This window comes from Salvelinus sp. IW2-2015, linkage group LG17 (genome assembly GCF_002910315.2).
Source record: "Salvelinus sp. IW2-2015 linkage group LG17, ASM291031v2, whole genome shotgun sequence".
NCBI classification, from domain to species: domain Eukaryota; kingdom Metazoa; phylum Chordata; class Actinopteri; order Salmoniformes; family Salmonidae; genus Salvelinus; species Salvelinus sp. IW2-2015.
Genome location: NC_036857.1, coordinates 1696765 through 1713374, shown reverse-complemented (window position 1 = coordinate 1713374; position 16610 = coordinate 1696765). Strand labels below are relative to the sequence as shown.

Genomic DNA, 16610 nt, shown 5'->3' with positions numbered 1-16610 from the left:
GCTGGTGGATATTTTGTTAGAAAGTATTTGTAGTAGTAGTTAACTGATGTATGTTCCCAACTTCACACTGAAAATGTCTGTATGTCTATTAATTACGATCCATGTTTTATGTTTTCATGCACTGTTTGTGTATGCATGCGCAGCATTTGACCATGAGACTGGCTTTTACAGAAATAGTCTTAATGTTTCTACAGCAGGATGACAATGAAGTGTAACACAACCTATAAAAGTGCACTGGCTGGTTCTAACTTTCCTAATCCCCAAACAGTGGGCAAGTTTTTACTTCAATGAGGTAATGATTATATTATGTAGTTATTGCAAGACAGTACTATTAAATAGGCTACTGTTACTGGGGAATAACATTGGCAGTTGTGTATGATCAGTATTATTCAATATCTAAAATCAAGAGACGTATTCTTTGTTGCAAGAGCGCCACCTAGTGGTAGCTATATTGCTAGGAACCATTATTTTAAGAATTTGTTGCAAGGGTGGATATTTCTGAGAGCACCTGCATCCGGATCAACATTCCAACATGGCAAGCCGAAAAGGTTCACATCAGAGCCGGGGAAATGGTGATAAATATTCGGTGTTGTTGCCAACTTACAATGAACGTGAGAATCTACCTCTTATTGTGTGGCTACTGGTGAAATACTTCGGTGAAAGGTTAGTAGTCGTTTCAAGTCATTAGCTACACTAGCTGTAGCCCAGAGTGAATGACAAGATCTGTAGCCCAGAATCGGCGATGAGCTGTCACTAAAAAGCTGATTTGCTAGGGTACAGCCAATGGCTTACTTTAAACAATCTGCTGCTGACATTTTCAGCCGGTCAATTGTAATATAATTTTATGAAATACCCCCTGTTTTTRCCCCCTTTATTTTCCTATACAATATGACTTATAAATACCGTAATGAGCTTATTACAAATGCCTTACCTCTTCATAACAACACAAGGAAGTTGTGGGTGGGCCAGTCAATTATTTAAACATGAAACATTGTACGCCATAGACATCAAAGACTGCAATCACATTTTACATGTTGCACCTTTTTAAAAGAGTAATTCTTGTAAGTTAACTAACTCAATTTGAACAGATCTTGCACGTTTGTAATACATTTTGTACTGAAGATATAACTGGAGTAATGATAGAGTTAATTGTAAAGTCCCTGTTTTAATCAGTTGTCAGATTAGCATTTMATTTTTTGTGTGCTGAGTTGAAACATCTGTTTGCTTGTTATTTACAGTGGATATAACTATGAGATTATTGTAATTGATGATGGAAGTCCGGACGGGACACTTGAGGTGGCAGAACAACTGCAGAAGATATACGGAGAAGACAAGATAGTAAGGTTGGATTGGAATATACACTGCTCAAAAAAATAAAGGGAACACTTAAACAACACAAGAATATTTCATTCATTCAGATCTAGGATGTGTTATTTTAGTGTTCCCTTTATTTTTTTGAACAGTGTATATTAGTAGTTGTAATTTGACATTCACATACCTGCTGACAATACACATTCTTTCTGGATTTTTTTCCTCAGCTCCTTCGACCAAGAGCAAGGAAACTAGGGTTAGGCAAGTGTCACATACTCATTCATCAAAGTGAACACAATGTTGCATCTGTATTTTAGCACAATATCTCAGACACACTACACACACGTCTGATAATGTCATTTGATTCTTCGTTCAGGTACTGCCTACATCCATGGCATTAAACATGCTACAGGGAACTATGTTTTCATAATGGACGCAGACCTCTCCCATCATGTGAGTGGATCTCCTGTATATCTGGCGGGGACAATAAAATAGCAGACGAACAGGGTGGGATAGTGGCTATGGACCCTGTACATTCAATATGTTTTAGTCCAATACTATATTTAGTTCATTTTACTATTCAGGAGGTAACTTGTGGTGTTATAAAACTTGCTTGGTTGAATAGGCCTATTTGTATACGAATGCTTCATAGACAGAATGTCTTTTGAAATCSTTTGAATTCATCCATGCTAAAATACATCCGTTTTATCTTTGTTTGCAGCCTAAATTTATTCCAGAATTCATAGAGTAAGTAATCTATTTGAATTTATCCCAAAATGTGAACGTGTGTATTTTTCTGAAATGCACACATTCACTAATACGATGCATCTCTACCATATGATCGTCAGTTGCCAAATAGCTGATGTGAATGTGTTTGTCTCCAAGGAAACAGAGAGAAGGCGGGTATGATCTGGTGTCAGGCACCCGGTACAGAGGAGACGGTGGCGTATACGGTTGGGACCTGCGCAGGAAGCTCATCAGGTAACTGCAGTGGCACACGCTCACTTCTGTTACATTAAGACTGTTGGCTGTCATTTCACCAGCMTGTSCTAGCACACAAAGCAACCACCAAARTCTAATGAGAGTTTAATTAAATATGACATTTTCCTCATATCTTTCTGTCCTTCCCTCCCTCCCTATCTCTCTTACAGTCGGGGAGCTAACTATGTCACACAGGTGCTGCTGAGACCTGGGGCATCAGACCTGACTGGCAGCTTCAGGTAAGTGGCAAAATGTAAATAAGTTTGAAGAACAGCAGGTACAGTTACCACACCTGCATACCGGTACATCAACCTCTATCTGTGAACTATTGTCGGATGAAAACCTTGTAACTCCATTTATGTCAATAAAAAAWAAWAWATGTTTTACATSTATTGAAAGCAGTACTCTAAACAGGACCAATAAAGTTAATTCAAAATAGCTTCTAAAGTTTCGTAATTATATGTTTGTTAATGGGAAAATATGGCAGTTTTTTTTCTTCAATTTCCTGAAAAGTTTCTGTTTTGGAGATGAGAGGTTTTCATTCGTCAGCAACGTAGTGGGTGTTATCTCACACTGCGTTTGTTCTCATGCATGATGACATCAGGCTCTACAAGAAGGAAGTACTGGAGAGTCTGGTGGAGCGGTGTGTGTCCAAAGGCTACGTCTTTCAGATGGAGATGATTGTCCGTGCTAGACAGGGGAACTACACTATTGGAGAGGTGAGGCCTTTCAACCCTTTGTGTGTTTTGTGTCGTTGTACCAWTTTGAACGCTTGTCATGTCAATAGGTTGTATGTAAGTTAAACTATATATTTTTTTCTTCCGTCTTCCAAACAGGTTCCAATTTCGTTTGTGGATCGTGTTTATGGGGAGTCAAAACTGGGAGGAAATGAAATAGTATCGTTCCTGAAAGGACTGKTTACTCTCTTTGCGACAACGTGATTTATGATGCTCTAGGTTTGGACTCAGCAGCACTGCTTATATGATGTTTTTTTTTTGGTCATTTAGTCAGGGCGTTTAGTGCAGTAATTAGCCAACATCAAAATAAGAGTATGGAAAATGACAGACTATGCCCTTTTTTTATGAATCGTTGATTATTGACAAGAAAAGCACAGATGGTAATTAATTAGAAGAATTAATCTCCTCTCCCTCTAGTCTAGATGTATCTCCAAACCAGTCGAGGCTGCTGAGGGGAGGATGGCTTATAATAATGGCTGGAACGGAGCAAATGGAATGGCATCCAAACCATGTGTTTTYATGTATTTAATACCATTCCACCTATTACGCTCCAGAGATTACCACGAGCCCGTCCTCCCTGGTTWAGGTGCCACCGACCTCCTGTGCTCTAAACAGACAGGTTTTGAAGCATAATTCCAGGTCACAAGATCCTTATGTATACTTATAGATGGATGAACTTTTTCAAATTTTTCAAAGATTTGTATTCACCCTAAACTGAGAGACCTGTGATTGTTGTAAAAAAAAAAATCTATGCTAATAAATTGTTTACCTTATTTCCTATTATTTTGAATTGGTTGCTGCATGGTTGCTTTATTGGAATCTATGTAAACTGTCAAATGTGCATAGGCAGCAACAAACACAATACACATTGTTTGTGTGCTAATTGGCTGCATTGTTTAACCTGCACTTTGTTAATCTGGCTTCCTACACTAACAACAGTGAGTGTGAAAGTATTTTCTTTCTTTACCCAGTGATCTGAAGTTCTCACAAAATATGTAAAATGCAGATCAAACACAATATAGCAGGATGATTAGGCTCCTGCATGTTTCAATATTGAGAGGATGATATTAGTTTGGAATGTAATGCCCAGAACATGGTGCAATGGGGAGAAGTCAACGATGGCCTTCAACGGGCCTTGCCTTTGCTGCCTTGGAATAAATAATCCTTAAGCATAAAAAAGACGAGACCTTGAAGGAGACCATAACTAATCACCCATTAATTTAAATCCAGTGTTCACATGATATGGTCCCTCCATCCCCCCCACCACCCCAATCTCTCAGGGGCCCATGCCAAGATGGGCAGAGAACAATTTGCACTCAGGCTTGGGAAATGCCCCAGACTCAGGAAAGTAGTCCCGGTGAGTTTAGTGTAATGGGATCGTAGCATAGAACAGCGCCACCTACTGTTCTCATAGCACTCTGACGTTGGGCAAGTGCAAAGGCACTGTGAGTACTGAGGCACTGTATACATCCGACCCTCTGCAATGTAGGAAGCCAGATGTAGTCCTATAACGCATGCGTTCATGCCATGCTAAACTAGAGAGCGCCAGCTGTTGGTTAAATCTGGCAAATGCAGCTCGAGCTTGTTTACCCCAGTCCCTCAGGCATAGAAACTACCGACCCCTGACAGACGTTGAAGAACGTCCTAGGACAACATCTGAGGCCTGTCTTGAAAGGTAAGAGCATATAAAGCTAATTGATTAACACACTAATTGAGTTGTTTAATAAGGCTCGACTCATATGGATATCACAATGAGTTTGTTATGCTAATCAAACACCTATGTCACTTCCGCCCTTTCAATCGCGCCATTTTGGATAGGGCAGTTTCCAGGCTGCTAGGGGTGTATTGTCTCTATAGGAAGAGATGGGAGTGCGTTATCAGTGAACAGTCACAGAGTTAACACATTTTTGGATGAGGGGTTCCTCGTAATATTTACTACAACGCTAGCCACACTATATGTTCATACAATGGGCGTTCTAGMTGTTTATCTAACTAAATGAGTTTCAACGGCACTTCATACCCGGTAGCCGAGAAGGATAGTCTGTGTCGGACAGTAGTGAGAGGAGTCGAGCTCCCTCTCTCGGTGTGGTGTGACCGCTTGGAGAGAATACGGCAAGGCGGTTAGCCCCGGCTGCTTATTTGGAGCAATAGGAGGGAACGTGAGAGTGCCTAACGCATTGTCTCCCTGTTTCTCTGAAGTGATATAATTTACTACAACAGGAGCACCGGATTTCAAACCAGGTAAACACGCCATACTCCGCTTTTCAGACAACCAAGCTAGTTAGGATACACAGCTAACGTTACAGCTAACTAGGTTTAGCTACCGTAACGTAATGATGATGCGTTGTTCGTTCATAGTTACGGTCGGGAAGAAGAAGAAAAAAATATATATACTCTTAACATGACATGGGTTGATACTTGAGGATAACAAATGAAACAACGTGGAGTATTATGATATAATAGTTAAATAAAGGTACAATCAATTTTGAAATACAATTATGATAGCGTATATCATAAGTTGTCGGTGAACATGACACCGCTTTTGGCTCGCTAAACTTGGGCACTGAGTGGCGCTCAGAATCAGCACCGACTAAAGAGCTTGTGCGGGGCACCTTTTCTAATACTCAGTTAGCAGCTGCTAGCTAACGTTAGCGCGCTAGTTCGCCGTGTTTTACGTGCGCTTCCCTTTGTGGTGGCTCACTACTACACTAGCTACTGCTAGCAAGCTACTATCTGCTATCGATCTGACGATAGTGAAAATATTACTAAATATATTACTATTACTAAATATTATTAAAATGTTATTTTGGCGTAAAACCACGAGGTAAGATGCATGTAGTAATCGTGTTAGAACTATTTGTATCCTCTTTCATTGGTCAACCAGATGTAAGACATTAAACAATATCAATCATTGACTTCAATCAAAMCCATAACCACATCAATAAGAGGGGAGATGGTGATAGCTCGTGAATAACCTCCCCTACTCGCCTAGTTATTACTAGTCACATTTGACCTATATTAGGTCCCTTCTCTTATCAAATGTAACCGTATTTTCTTCCATTATATATATACATATATATATGGAAGAAAATATATATTAAAAAAGTGAACCGGGATTTATAATCAAGTCTGGTAACGTTACCAGATTCATTCAGCAACTTGAGAGACTGGGTGACACGGAGTTATTATCCGCACGTCGCAGGAGGTTTGATTTTGACTGTCGTGATGTCATAAGAAAAAGTAGTCTCGCCTCCTTTATTCACGTCACGCAACTATCACAATTGCTATGTGATACAATGTTCCAGCTTTTTTTTWTTTTATGTACGGTGTCAACATTGTCTTGGAGGTTAGTTGAGTACTCTATTGATTCAACCCTCTGTTCACATGGTCCCCGTGTGAGGGCAATCAGGAGGAAGACTGGTGGTGAACCCGATTTGAACCTTTTGGTCATTTATGCTAGGTGTTCTACTTAAATGCCAACTCTCTTTCTGTGGTGTTTATGGTCATAGATGACCCTTTGCTGACAGGATATGACTGATACAATCAACTTTTGTTTTGGTAAGCAATGTGAGTTTGGATGATCGGAGGTGACCAGAGCAAATGTCATCATTGATTCTTAGGACAGACAAAGCTCTGTTGTATATTAGAGATAGGACATAAGGTTTATGGGTAAAATATAGACTACTACTATCTTCCTCTCGTCAGCTGTTGAGAGTGGCTATTCTCTGCCAGCTACCCACCCAGCCCCCACTCCCCTGTAGACACATTGTAGATGTGGGGCTCTGCTGCTGACTCAATAGGAGGCGCCATTCCGTGATTGCAGAAAAGGGGGCAGGCAGAGCAATGGAGGCCTTACATAATGGAGGTAGAGCTGTCCTCTAGCGCCATCTACAAGCCATGGGAGAAAGCATCGGCAGGAGTAAGCCCAGCCAGCAAGGTAGTCAGGCAGCCAGACAACATTCTGCTCAGCAAGGTAGTCAGGCAGCCAGACAACATTCAGCTCAGCAGCAATGTTCCATCTTCTGGAACACACAACAAGAGCTATGGCATCAGTGGGTGGGTGGATGGATGGATGAAGAGTGTTTGGCCTTGTACTGCTTGTTGCCAAAGCATCTTGTCCTGACCTTTGACCTGAATAGAGAATCAATCTATAGTGTTACCATTGTGCAGTATTGACTGGAATATAACAAACCAGACAGACAGATGCATAAAGGTGGTAATAGTAAGGTCATAAAGGATAGACTTGAGTGATGCTGCTGAGGTAAACCACTGATGGATTTTTGATGAAAGGTGACTGACAGGCAGCAGGTATTCTTGTGGCATTGTTCCATAGGGGCAGTAGAGTAACAATCACTGAAGTGGATATTAGCTCTAGTGTTATTTGGGAAGTGTGTTTCCATCACCCAGGGTTTTTGTTTTGGGTCTGCTGAACGCTGCTCTCTACAACAATGATCAGTTCATATGTTGACCTGGGGTGTATTCATTAGGAACTAAATGGAAGCAAACCAAATGAAACGGGCGGGACCTACCTGAATTTGTTTTCCTTGCGAAACGTTTTCCATTTGGAGTAAATGTTTTCCATTGCAAAACGTTTAGCAACTGTTTACTACAGTCTTCGTCTAATGAATACGCCCCCTGACCTCACCTGTTGCTCTGCCCTGTCCACCTACCTGTGTCCCTCCCTTCTCCAGGTGGGCAGAATGTTCCAGCTCCCGGTCAACAACCTGGGCAGCTTACGGAAAGCCAGGAGAAATGTCAAGCGGGTTCTGGGAGACATCGGCCTGGAGTTTTGTAAAGACCACATTGAGGTGAGCAGCACATAGTTTGATCTGTAATGCTATCCATGTGTAAGCATGCCCTTGATACACATTATCACACTGAAGAGATAATAGCTCATTCATTAATAGCAAATTAATTAATCAGTCTAGAAACATTTCAGCCATCAACTTAGGAGGCCTCAAATTTCTCATGTCTGTTTGACGTTATAATAAATGAGCCCAGTCCGCAACTATAATAGGTCGTCGACTCCTCCTAGCAAATCATCTCTATCAGACTTGACGTTTTGTATTGATTCTATATGAATTGTGATTAATCGTGTATTTCTCTCCCCTTAGGACTACAAAGACTTTGTCCCTGATAATAACGAGTTCTACATCAAGCACACCACCTGGGATGATGTATGTGTGTGGGATCCTTCACTGACCAAAGCCCAGGTGAGTGGCTCACTGCCTGCCTGGAGGGGCACACTGGAACACCTTGTATTTTAGCGTTGTTGCTCTTTTGTCTCTTAAAAGTTTTTAACTGGGTTATTGTCTGTTTATTTTCAATAAATAACGTTTTATTTACATAGAGTAAATGTCATCACACGACTGACCACTGTCTCTATCCCCCCCCCCCCGTGTCTCCCAGGACTACAGATCAAAGCCTTTCTGCTGTTCCGGCTGCCCCTTTTCCTCCAAATTTTTCTCAGCATACAAGAGCCACTTCCGCAATGTCCACAGTGAGGACTTTGAGAGTCGCATTCTGCTCAACTGCCCCTACTGCACCTACAATGGGAACAAAAAGACCCTGGAGACGCACATCAAGCTGTTCCACATGCCCAACAACGTGATTCACCAGGGCCCCGGGGGCATGCAGGGGGCAGTGGGTGGGATGAAGGACAGCATGCAGCTGGGCAAGAGGCCTGGAGAGAACATCGAGCAGGCGGTGTACTACTGCAAGAAGTGTACCTACAGGGACCCGCTTTACAACGTGGTGCGCAAGCATATCTACCGAGAACACTTTCAGCATGTGGCCAAGCCCTACCTGGTTAAGCTTGAGGAAAAGACCACGCCCAACGGTGCCGCAGCAGGTACCACCACAGGCACAGGGAACACAGACCGCAGCAGGAATACTAATACCAATGCTAACGCCAACAGCAACACCATCCACTGCAAGCGCTGCCTCTTTTTGCCACGCACCTATGAGGCACTGGTGCAGCATGTTATTGAGGACCACGAGCGAATCGGTTACCAGGTGACCGCCATGATTGGTCACACAAACGTGGTGGTACCTCGCGCCAAACCTGTCATCGTGGTATCCCCGAAGACGGGAGAGAAGACTGTCATCGGGGTAGGACCTAAAGGTCAGCTAGTGACCACCACAGTGGGGGGAGTCCGCTCCGTTTCTACCCAGAACCTCAGCAGGATCGTCATCCCTAAGTCAGGCCTGAGTTCAACGGGACTCCTGTCTGGGGTTCACCTGAAGCAAGGGGCGTTTGGGTTAAAAAGTGGGACTACCCAATCCTTCTCTATAGGCGGGCAGCAGGTGAGAATCACTCTGCCTGGCAACGCAAAGGTGTCTGTGCCCCAGCACTCTCAAGCAGCCAAACAGAACCTCACTGGTGGTTTGCGGAGCCCCATAGTGGTGAGTTCCTCCTCGTCTACGCTCAACTCCCGGGTCCAGGCGGCTGCCGCCACGGTGGCCTCGGTCACGGCCAAGGGGAAGGGGGGTAGCTCTGTCCTGGGCACGTCGTACACACAGAAGTGGAAAATCTGCACCATCTGCAACGAGCTCTTCCCTGAGAATGTGTACAGCTCGCACTTTGAGAAGGAGCACAAGGCAGAGAAAGTACCTGCCGTGGCCAACTACATCATGAAGATCCACAACTTCACCAGCAAGTGTCTGTACTGTAACCGCTACCTGCCCAGTGACACACTCCTCAACCACATGCTGATCCATGGCCTGTCCTGCCCGCACTGCCGTGCCACCTTCAACGACGTGGAGAAGATGGTTTCGCACATGCGTCAGTCCCACCCGGACGAGACGGTGGGGCCACGCACCGATTCCCCTCTGACTTTCGACCTCACTCTGCAGCAGGGCAACCCCAAGAACGTCCAGCTGATTGTCACCACCTACAACATGAGAGACGCACCACAGGAGTCCATGGCCCTCCATGCCCAGAGTGCCTCGTCGTCCACACAGACGGGCAAGAGGACCGTGCCCAGCCAACCCCCAAAGATGCCCTCTGATTCAGAAGACGGCTCGCCTGCCAAGAGTGCACCTCAGGCGGCCGTACCGTACAAGAAAGACGTGGGCAAGACTCTGTGCCCGCTGTGCTTCTCCATCCTCAAGGGCCCCATCTCTGATGCACTGGCACACCATCTGAGAGAGAGGCATCAGGTTATCCAAACCGTGCACCCGGTGGAGAAAAAACTCACCTACAAATGTATCCACTGCTTGGGTGTGTACACAAGCAACATGACAGCCTCCACCATCACACTGCACCTGGTGCACTGCCGTGGTGTGGGAAAGACCCAGAACGGGCAGGACAGCAGGCCTGCACCCTCTCCCAGGGTCTCCCAGGCTCAGGGCACTAGCCTCAAACGGGCCGGCTTCGAAAACTGTGAACCAAACGACCCAAAGCGGCGTAAGCTGCCGCCTGGAGAGCCAGAGAGCRCCGGCGCTTTTGTAGAGAATCCAGATGACCCTGTCAACCTGGTCCTTGACCCCAAAGGTCACGAGGATGAGTCGTACGAGGCGCGGAAAGCCTTCCTTTCGCAGTACTTCAACCGCGAGCCCTACCCAACGCGTAGGGAGGTGGAAAAACTAGCCGCAAGTCTGTGGTTGTGGAAGTCTGATATCTCCAGCCACTTCACCAACCGCAGGAGGAAATGCACGCGGGACTGTGAGACCCAGAAGGCTGAGGTGCTGCTGGGCTTCAACATGCAGGACATCAGCCAGCTCAGCCACGAACTGACCTTTGACTCTGAGTGCTTGTTTGAGGGCAAAGGAGACCGTGGAGAGACGGTGGAGAGGCGGACGTCTAGGACGTGCATCGGGCGGTCTGAGCAGGCCATTCAGCGCATGGAGGAGAGGGCTGTGGCTAACGGTGGTGCTACTTTCCAGCAGGGTATTTCAACAGGGTCTGGCAGTGAGGCCAGGGCCACAACCCAGCCCAACTGTGGGGCCAAGAGCGACCAAAACAAGACAATCGGAAGCACCTTAAAACAGAGGGGGCCTCAGTATCTCTCAGAACCCATCGCTATTGACTCAGATAGCGATGAGGATGAAATGGATGATGGTGAGGAGGAGGAGGAGAAGGAAGGTGATGAAACTGGAGCAGTAGAAGTGAATTCCATGGGTAATGACAGGCTGGCTGCTGGGAGAGAGGGAGAGGTGGTAGGGACAGGGGCCCACTCCAGCCCAGACCTAGAGGATATGGAAGAGGAGAAGGAGGATGATGAAACGGGAGCAGTAGAAGTGAATTCCATGGGTAATGACAGGCTGGCTGCTGGGAGAGAGGGAGAGGTGGTAGGGACAGGGGCCCATTCCAGTTCAGACCTAGAGGACATGGAGGAGGAAGAAGAGGGTCATGTAGAGAATGGATATGGCTCAATGCTGCTGGAAAGGCAGGCTAAAGGGAAGGAAGCTGTTGCCAAACTGGGTCAATCGGGAAGTGGAAAAACTAGGGCCCAACTCGGCAAGCATCAGGTCTGACCAATTGACACAAACAAATGACACGACGCACACAGAGACGTTACATTTGATCCATGCCAACAACTCTGCCTCACCAGAACTTTAGAGCTAGAAATGGTCAATGGTGTCATGAAGGAGACGAGGTGAGAAGGAGAGTCTCTTTCCTTTTCACTTCCACAAGCCATCCAATGATGTTTAAACAAGTCATGTCAAAGGCCAATTAAAGCTGCTCTGCAGTCCTAAAGTAGCTATGAGTGATGTAAGATTTGTGAACAAAGTTTATACTTTACCTCCAGGGAGTAAGAGAACCCTGAAATGATTTGCCTTCTATTTACTTTACTAGAAAATTCAGATGAGTGCTTATTCTTGTCCATTTGGCGACGAGTTTCACTGTGGCAAAAAACTTGAGTTATTACGATTTACTAGCTTTTAAGAGAAACTAGAGAATCCCACATTTTTCGTTGCAGGTATGCAGGAATAGCTAGTGTATATTTGTACAGTCTTTTAGATCTGTTTGGAGAGAAGTTGCTATAGATGTACTCATGAAATATTTTCTTTTCTTTCTGTGTACAAGCTAGCTGTGTATGTTCTACATTGGTTCGCTAGATGTTGCTTTGGTGACTGGTATTTTCTGTATGTTTTGTTTTTGTTTTTATTTTTTTAACAAAACCATAGCGTTTTTGCTAAATAATATATCTATATATATATATATAAATGCAAATTTTAAATGAACTTAATGGATTGCTTTTGTTTTTTTTCATTGTTTGTTTACTATGATTGATTATACTTTTTTTAATTTGCAGTAATAACTGGTTCTATTGAAAGAGTTCCTCATATCCTTCTCCCCGTTAGTGAAAGTGAAGGGACATTTTGACTGATCTCTGTAGCTTTGTAGTCTAGACTGTACTTTCTTCTCTTCACTCACCTATTCCTTATTTTACCACCGAGAATAGACGTTTGCTGTCGCCTTTGAAACAGAGAGCATTCGCTATTATTAATATGACGTTTCTGTGTGTATGTTTTAATTTGTGATCTTCAATTTAATTTGTTTTTGTTTTTAACTTGAGCATCTATGAACAATAAAGTGTTGCATTGTGCTTCTCCTAGTCTAACCTCTTTTCCTACGTCTTATGCTCTGTGACACACCCTTTTTTTTAATGGAGACTAGATATGGTTTGTCCTAAGAAGTAGCACCACAAGTTAGGTTTTCCCAAACGTAATCCATGAGCTAGCTTTAAACAGTCCCTGGTGGTACAAATACTATTGTCTCCTGTATTATTACAGTTCATTTTGACAGTAAATTACAACCCATTAACAAGGTTTTCGGTGTGTAAAACAAGGGGTTCATGAGTGTAGTCCATGTGAGCTATGCTATTCTGGCAGACTGGAGCGTGAGGCGTCTGGGACTTAGTGGACCCACTACTGGTTGAGATGGTGATGGTTGATGAGAAATCAACAGTAGATTGCATTAACTCTTTGTTAGTGGATTGTATTAACACTTTGAGGCTAATCTGCTCTAGTGTGTATCAATCTGGTGCCAAACCCCCAAAATATAATGACAGTCCCATATTGACTCTGTTTGATTGTTTTATAGTGATGAATTTATATACACGAGTTATTCATTATGCTACAAATGTGTTTTGTGCTTATGTTCCATACCATAGATAGTCTGATAGTCTCTAGCCTCCTGGTAAGAATGATATAAAATGGAGGGAAATTGCCCCTCTGCGAGAGCGCATCCTCCCCCTTGCTGGCTTGCTCAGTGTTGCTATGCTGGTATGAGGAGAGGGAGGGAGTGGCAGGGGGAGGCTGAAAGAGAGGCCTAGCAGACTGGGATGTGGAGGCCTCATCTGCAGTGTGTGAGCAGCAGGAGTGCTAAGCAGACTGGGGGGGAAGGGAGACTGGGGGGGGGGGGGAGACTGGGAGACTGAGGGGAGAAAGGGTGAGGGAAAGGGGAGAGAGAGGGGAAAGAGACAGAAGGGGAGGCAGGCAGGTGAGGGAATGTAATGGGAGAAAGGAAGACTGGCAGAGGAAAGAGGGTGGGGGAGCAGAGAAAGGAAGGGGGAAGGGAGACCGAGGGGGAAGGCAGATAGAGGTGGATGGGGAACAAGAGAGGGAGGGAAAAGGGGAACGAGGGTGAGGGGGGAAGGGAGACTGGGAGAGAAAGGGATAGGGGGGCAGAGAAGGCGAGGGAGGCAGGCGAGTAGGGAATAGAATGGGAGAAAGGAAGACGTGAGGAGGAGGAAGAGAGGGTGGGGGAGACGGGGAAAGGGAGACTGGGAGAGAAAGGGAGGAGGGTCAGAAGGCGAGGGGGGAGGCAGGCGAGGAGGGAATGGAATGGGAGAAAGGAAGACGGGGAGAGGAGGAAAGAGAGGGTGGGAGGAGAGGGGGAAGGGAGACCGAGAGGGGGATGGGAGAACGAGAGAGAAAGGGGAGGGATATGGAGAACGAAAGCAAAAAGGGAGGGAGGGAGGGGAGAGGGGAGATTAGGGGGAGGAGGGAAGGGGGTGAAGTAAGAAAGGGAGAAGAGGGGGAGGGGAATGGAGTGAGGCAGTGAGGAATTGAAGCTCCTACTGGTGCCCCCTGGAGTTAGAGTGTCTCTGTACTGTCTCTAGTGTTAAACACAATACACTGTAAGTATGGTGTCAACAAGAGCACCAAAGGTTAGGAACAGTCAGCACAGTATTTGGGATGAGTTTTTACCTGTCTGTGTTGCATCTATTTCGGCAGGGTGATTTCATATTGATGGTTCAATGATGTCATCGTGGCGTGGCTGTTGTCCAAACTGTGATCTTGTTAAGAAAATATAAAACTCCAGGGAAATAGCCAGAGCACATCATATTCAACAGGAGCTTTAGAGGCAATGACCTATGAAATAGCCAACTGTGAAGCGCTTTAATGGAAATGATACACCAGGAGTATTAAAGGGAACAATACCATCTGTCGTCAATGTGTCAAACACAGTATTGGAAGACACCAGATAAATTATAAATATTCTGGGATTATTCATATTAGTTGATGTGGACATCCCAATCAGATTGAGCAAAAAAAAATCTAAATAATGTTTTAATGCTCTCTAATTGTCAGTGTTCCAAAACGGGACATTATTTGTCTTTTTATCTAAACATGCAAACACCATCAGATATAATTCATAGCAAGCAGTGCACTGAAATAACATTCAGATGAACTGGAATGACTTTCACTCTCATGAGATGGGTGGTCCAAAAATAACTAACTGAAAGCCACACTGCAAAGAAGACACGAGAGTGACTGCATTGAGGCATATATGTCACTGGGCATATATGTCACTGGGCTTCTATGGCTATGTGCACTGACACTGCCTACTTAATTTGTTCAATTAGCAAACAAGTGTCAACACACCTATATTTTAGCTTTAATTAGCTTAAAAAATGGCAAAATGTGTAAAATAACATGAGATTAGCTATAAAACTGCACATTTTTATMTTTGACCCATGGCAAAATGTGTAGAATTGCAGGAAGTTTGCGGTTTTCCCAAAACAATTGTTTTATAAAAATGTTGGGGCCCACCCAAATTTCAGCAGGCCCACCTACCAACGAATTTCAGGCTACGCTACTGGTTGACATTTTGTATGTCAAATTGAAACGGGTACTCTCTGTATATAGCCGTGCTATATTCTCCTGCCTGTATATAGCCATGGTATTTTACTCTTGTTATTCATTATTCAGTGTGTATTTATTRCTCGTGTCACTATATTTTATATATTTTTTATATTTAACTCTGAGTTGTTGGAAAAGGACTCGTAAGTAAGCATTTCACTGTTAGTCTACACTTGTTGTTTACGAAGCATGTGACAAATAAAATTATATTTCATTGTATTTGCTGAATTACATATTTTCAAGGAAACTGTCTGCGCTAACAACAGATGGCGCAATTTAACAACATACAAACATCGAGCAGTTCGGGAAAGGACCTCACTTTGGCCAAGGTGAATTGTAAAGGTTTATATTCGATGTACACGACAGTGACAGAAAACCTAGCGCATTTCCTCATGCTTTACTTTCTTCGTACTTTAAATACTTTACACGGCATTTTAGACATGTATTCACAATATAGGACATGCAAATAATCTTGTCTACGTTTTTTTTTTAAATGTTTATGTGGACAAAAGACAAACATGTATTGACTTTTCGGTTGCGTCGTATTATCAAAAGAATTGTACGTCCTGTACAATTCTTTTGATAATACGACGTGATCAAGATAAGTTTAAACGTGATCAAGATAAGTTTTACTTGATTCTGACCAATGACTGATTCTGACACTAGCGGGAGTGTGCGTGTTGGGAACGAGGCAGGAGCCGTTTCCTGGGTGCGTTAGGAGCGTCACACAGGACAGCGTTGAAGTGGTTAGCTGGCGACGTGACCGCGAGTTTGAGAAGATAAGTTTAGAGCAGGTTGGTTGGCAGGCGTTGTCGCGTTCTTGGAGGAGGACAATCCAAACGAGGGAATTTAAGTATTTTATAAGGACACACAGCTAACTGGAATAACCTGTTGATATAATTTGGGATATAGGGCAGTGCGAGCAGACGAAGGCAGCCCCGTGAGGGCAAGTGTGCTGTGGCGGTCCTGCTAGCGAAAGATGAACAAGAACCACCGAGTGCCGAGCAACCGAACTCTGGGCGCCGTGGAGGTGAAGAGCAAGGTGCGTTGCTTGCAAAATTAGCTAGCTAGTTGCCAACACAAAACAGCTAGCTATATAACTATTGTATGTATGAGTTATCGAAGTCTCCCAACCTCTACTTTCAAATCATGGCTAAATGTACCTGCTTATTCGCTTGTCAGCAAGTTATGATGTTGTAATTATCTCGTCTGCGCCAGTTTGCAAACTATCTAGAAAGCGAACTAGTTGGCCAGTCCGTTAACGTTATCTAGCCAGTGAATGAACAAGTGTCAAATGTGGATTGGTGTGAGGAAGGCATGTGTTTGGTAGCCAATGCTTGGGATCAATGTTTATCACGTTCTATTATTTGTACGAATTCTATTATTCGTTTGCGGTGGGATTAGGCAATGTTGTGACTACCCAGCCAGGCACATAATGAGCGAATACATGTCAGCAAACCAGACATTGCTGTGGTTGATCAATTG

The 16610-nt window shown here is 44.2% G+C and overlaps 3 protein-coding genes across 6 annotated transcripts in view; all 3 read left to right on the top strand.

Annotated features, from left to right (window-relative positions):
- Positions 1-495: 495 nt before the first annotated feature.
- On the top strand, positions 496-3802 carry LOC111977218 (dolichol-phosphate mannosyltransferase subunit 1). Of its 2 annotated transcripts, XM_024006584.2 has the most exons (10): positions 496-663; positions 1239-1338; positions 1539-1572; positions 1688-1764; positions 2033-2058; positions 2197-2292; positions 2463-2531; positions 2897-3011; positions 3129-3248; positions 3447-3530. In XM_024006584.2, exons 1-9 carry the CDS (start codon positions 533-535, stop codon positions 3231-3233), a joined length of 753 nt encoding a protein of 250 aa, XP_023862352.1. In that variant the 5' UTR covers positions 496-532; the 3' UTR covers positions 3234-3248; positions 3447-3530. The 2 variants fall into 2 exon arrangements, with proteins under 2 accessions (XP_023862352.1, XP_023862351.1); XM_024006583.2 differs by having other exon boundaries at positions 3129-3802.
- Positions 3803-4582: 780 nt separating this feature from the next.
- On the top strand, positions 4583-12583 carry LOC111976703 (activity-dependent neuroprotector homeobox protein-like). 2 transcript variants are annotated; one of them, XM_024005737.2, is made up of 4 exons: positions 4583-4704; positions 7721-7837; positions 8144-8242; positions 8439-12583. In XM_024005737.2, the coding sequence occupies exons 2-4, from the start codon at positions 7730-7732 to the stop codon at positions 11505-11507; spliced, it is 3276 nt and encodes a 1091-aa protein (XP_023861505.1). In that variant the 5' UTR covers positions 4583-4704; positions 7721-7729; the 3' UTR covers positions 11508-12583. The 2 variants fall into 2 exon arrangements, with proteins under 2 accessions (XP_023861505.1, XP_023861504.1); XM_024005736.2 differs by lacking the exon at positions 4583-4704 and adding an exon at positions 4840-5270.
- A 3154-nt stretch (positions 12584-15737) lies between these two features.
- Positions 15738-16610, top strand: part of LOC111976949 (partitioning defective 6 homolog beta) — a 29828-nt gene continuing 28955 nt past the window's right edge. Inside the window, exons 1-2 of one of the 2 annotated variants that reach the window (XM_024006141.2) lie at positions 15738-15919; positions 16038-16167. In XM_024006141.2, the coding sequence (XP_023861909.1) occupies positions 16105-16167 (63 nt within the window). In that variant the 5' untranslated portion in view covers positions 15738-15919; positions 16038-16104. Of the gene's footprint in view, positions 16168-16610 lie in introns of both variants that reach the window. The other variant, XM_070447803.1, reaches the window with a different exon arrangement.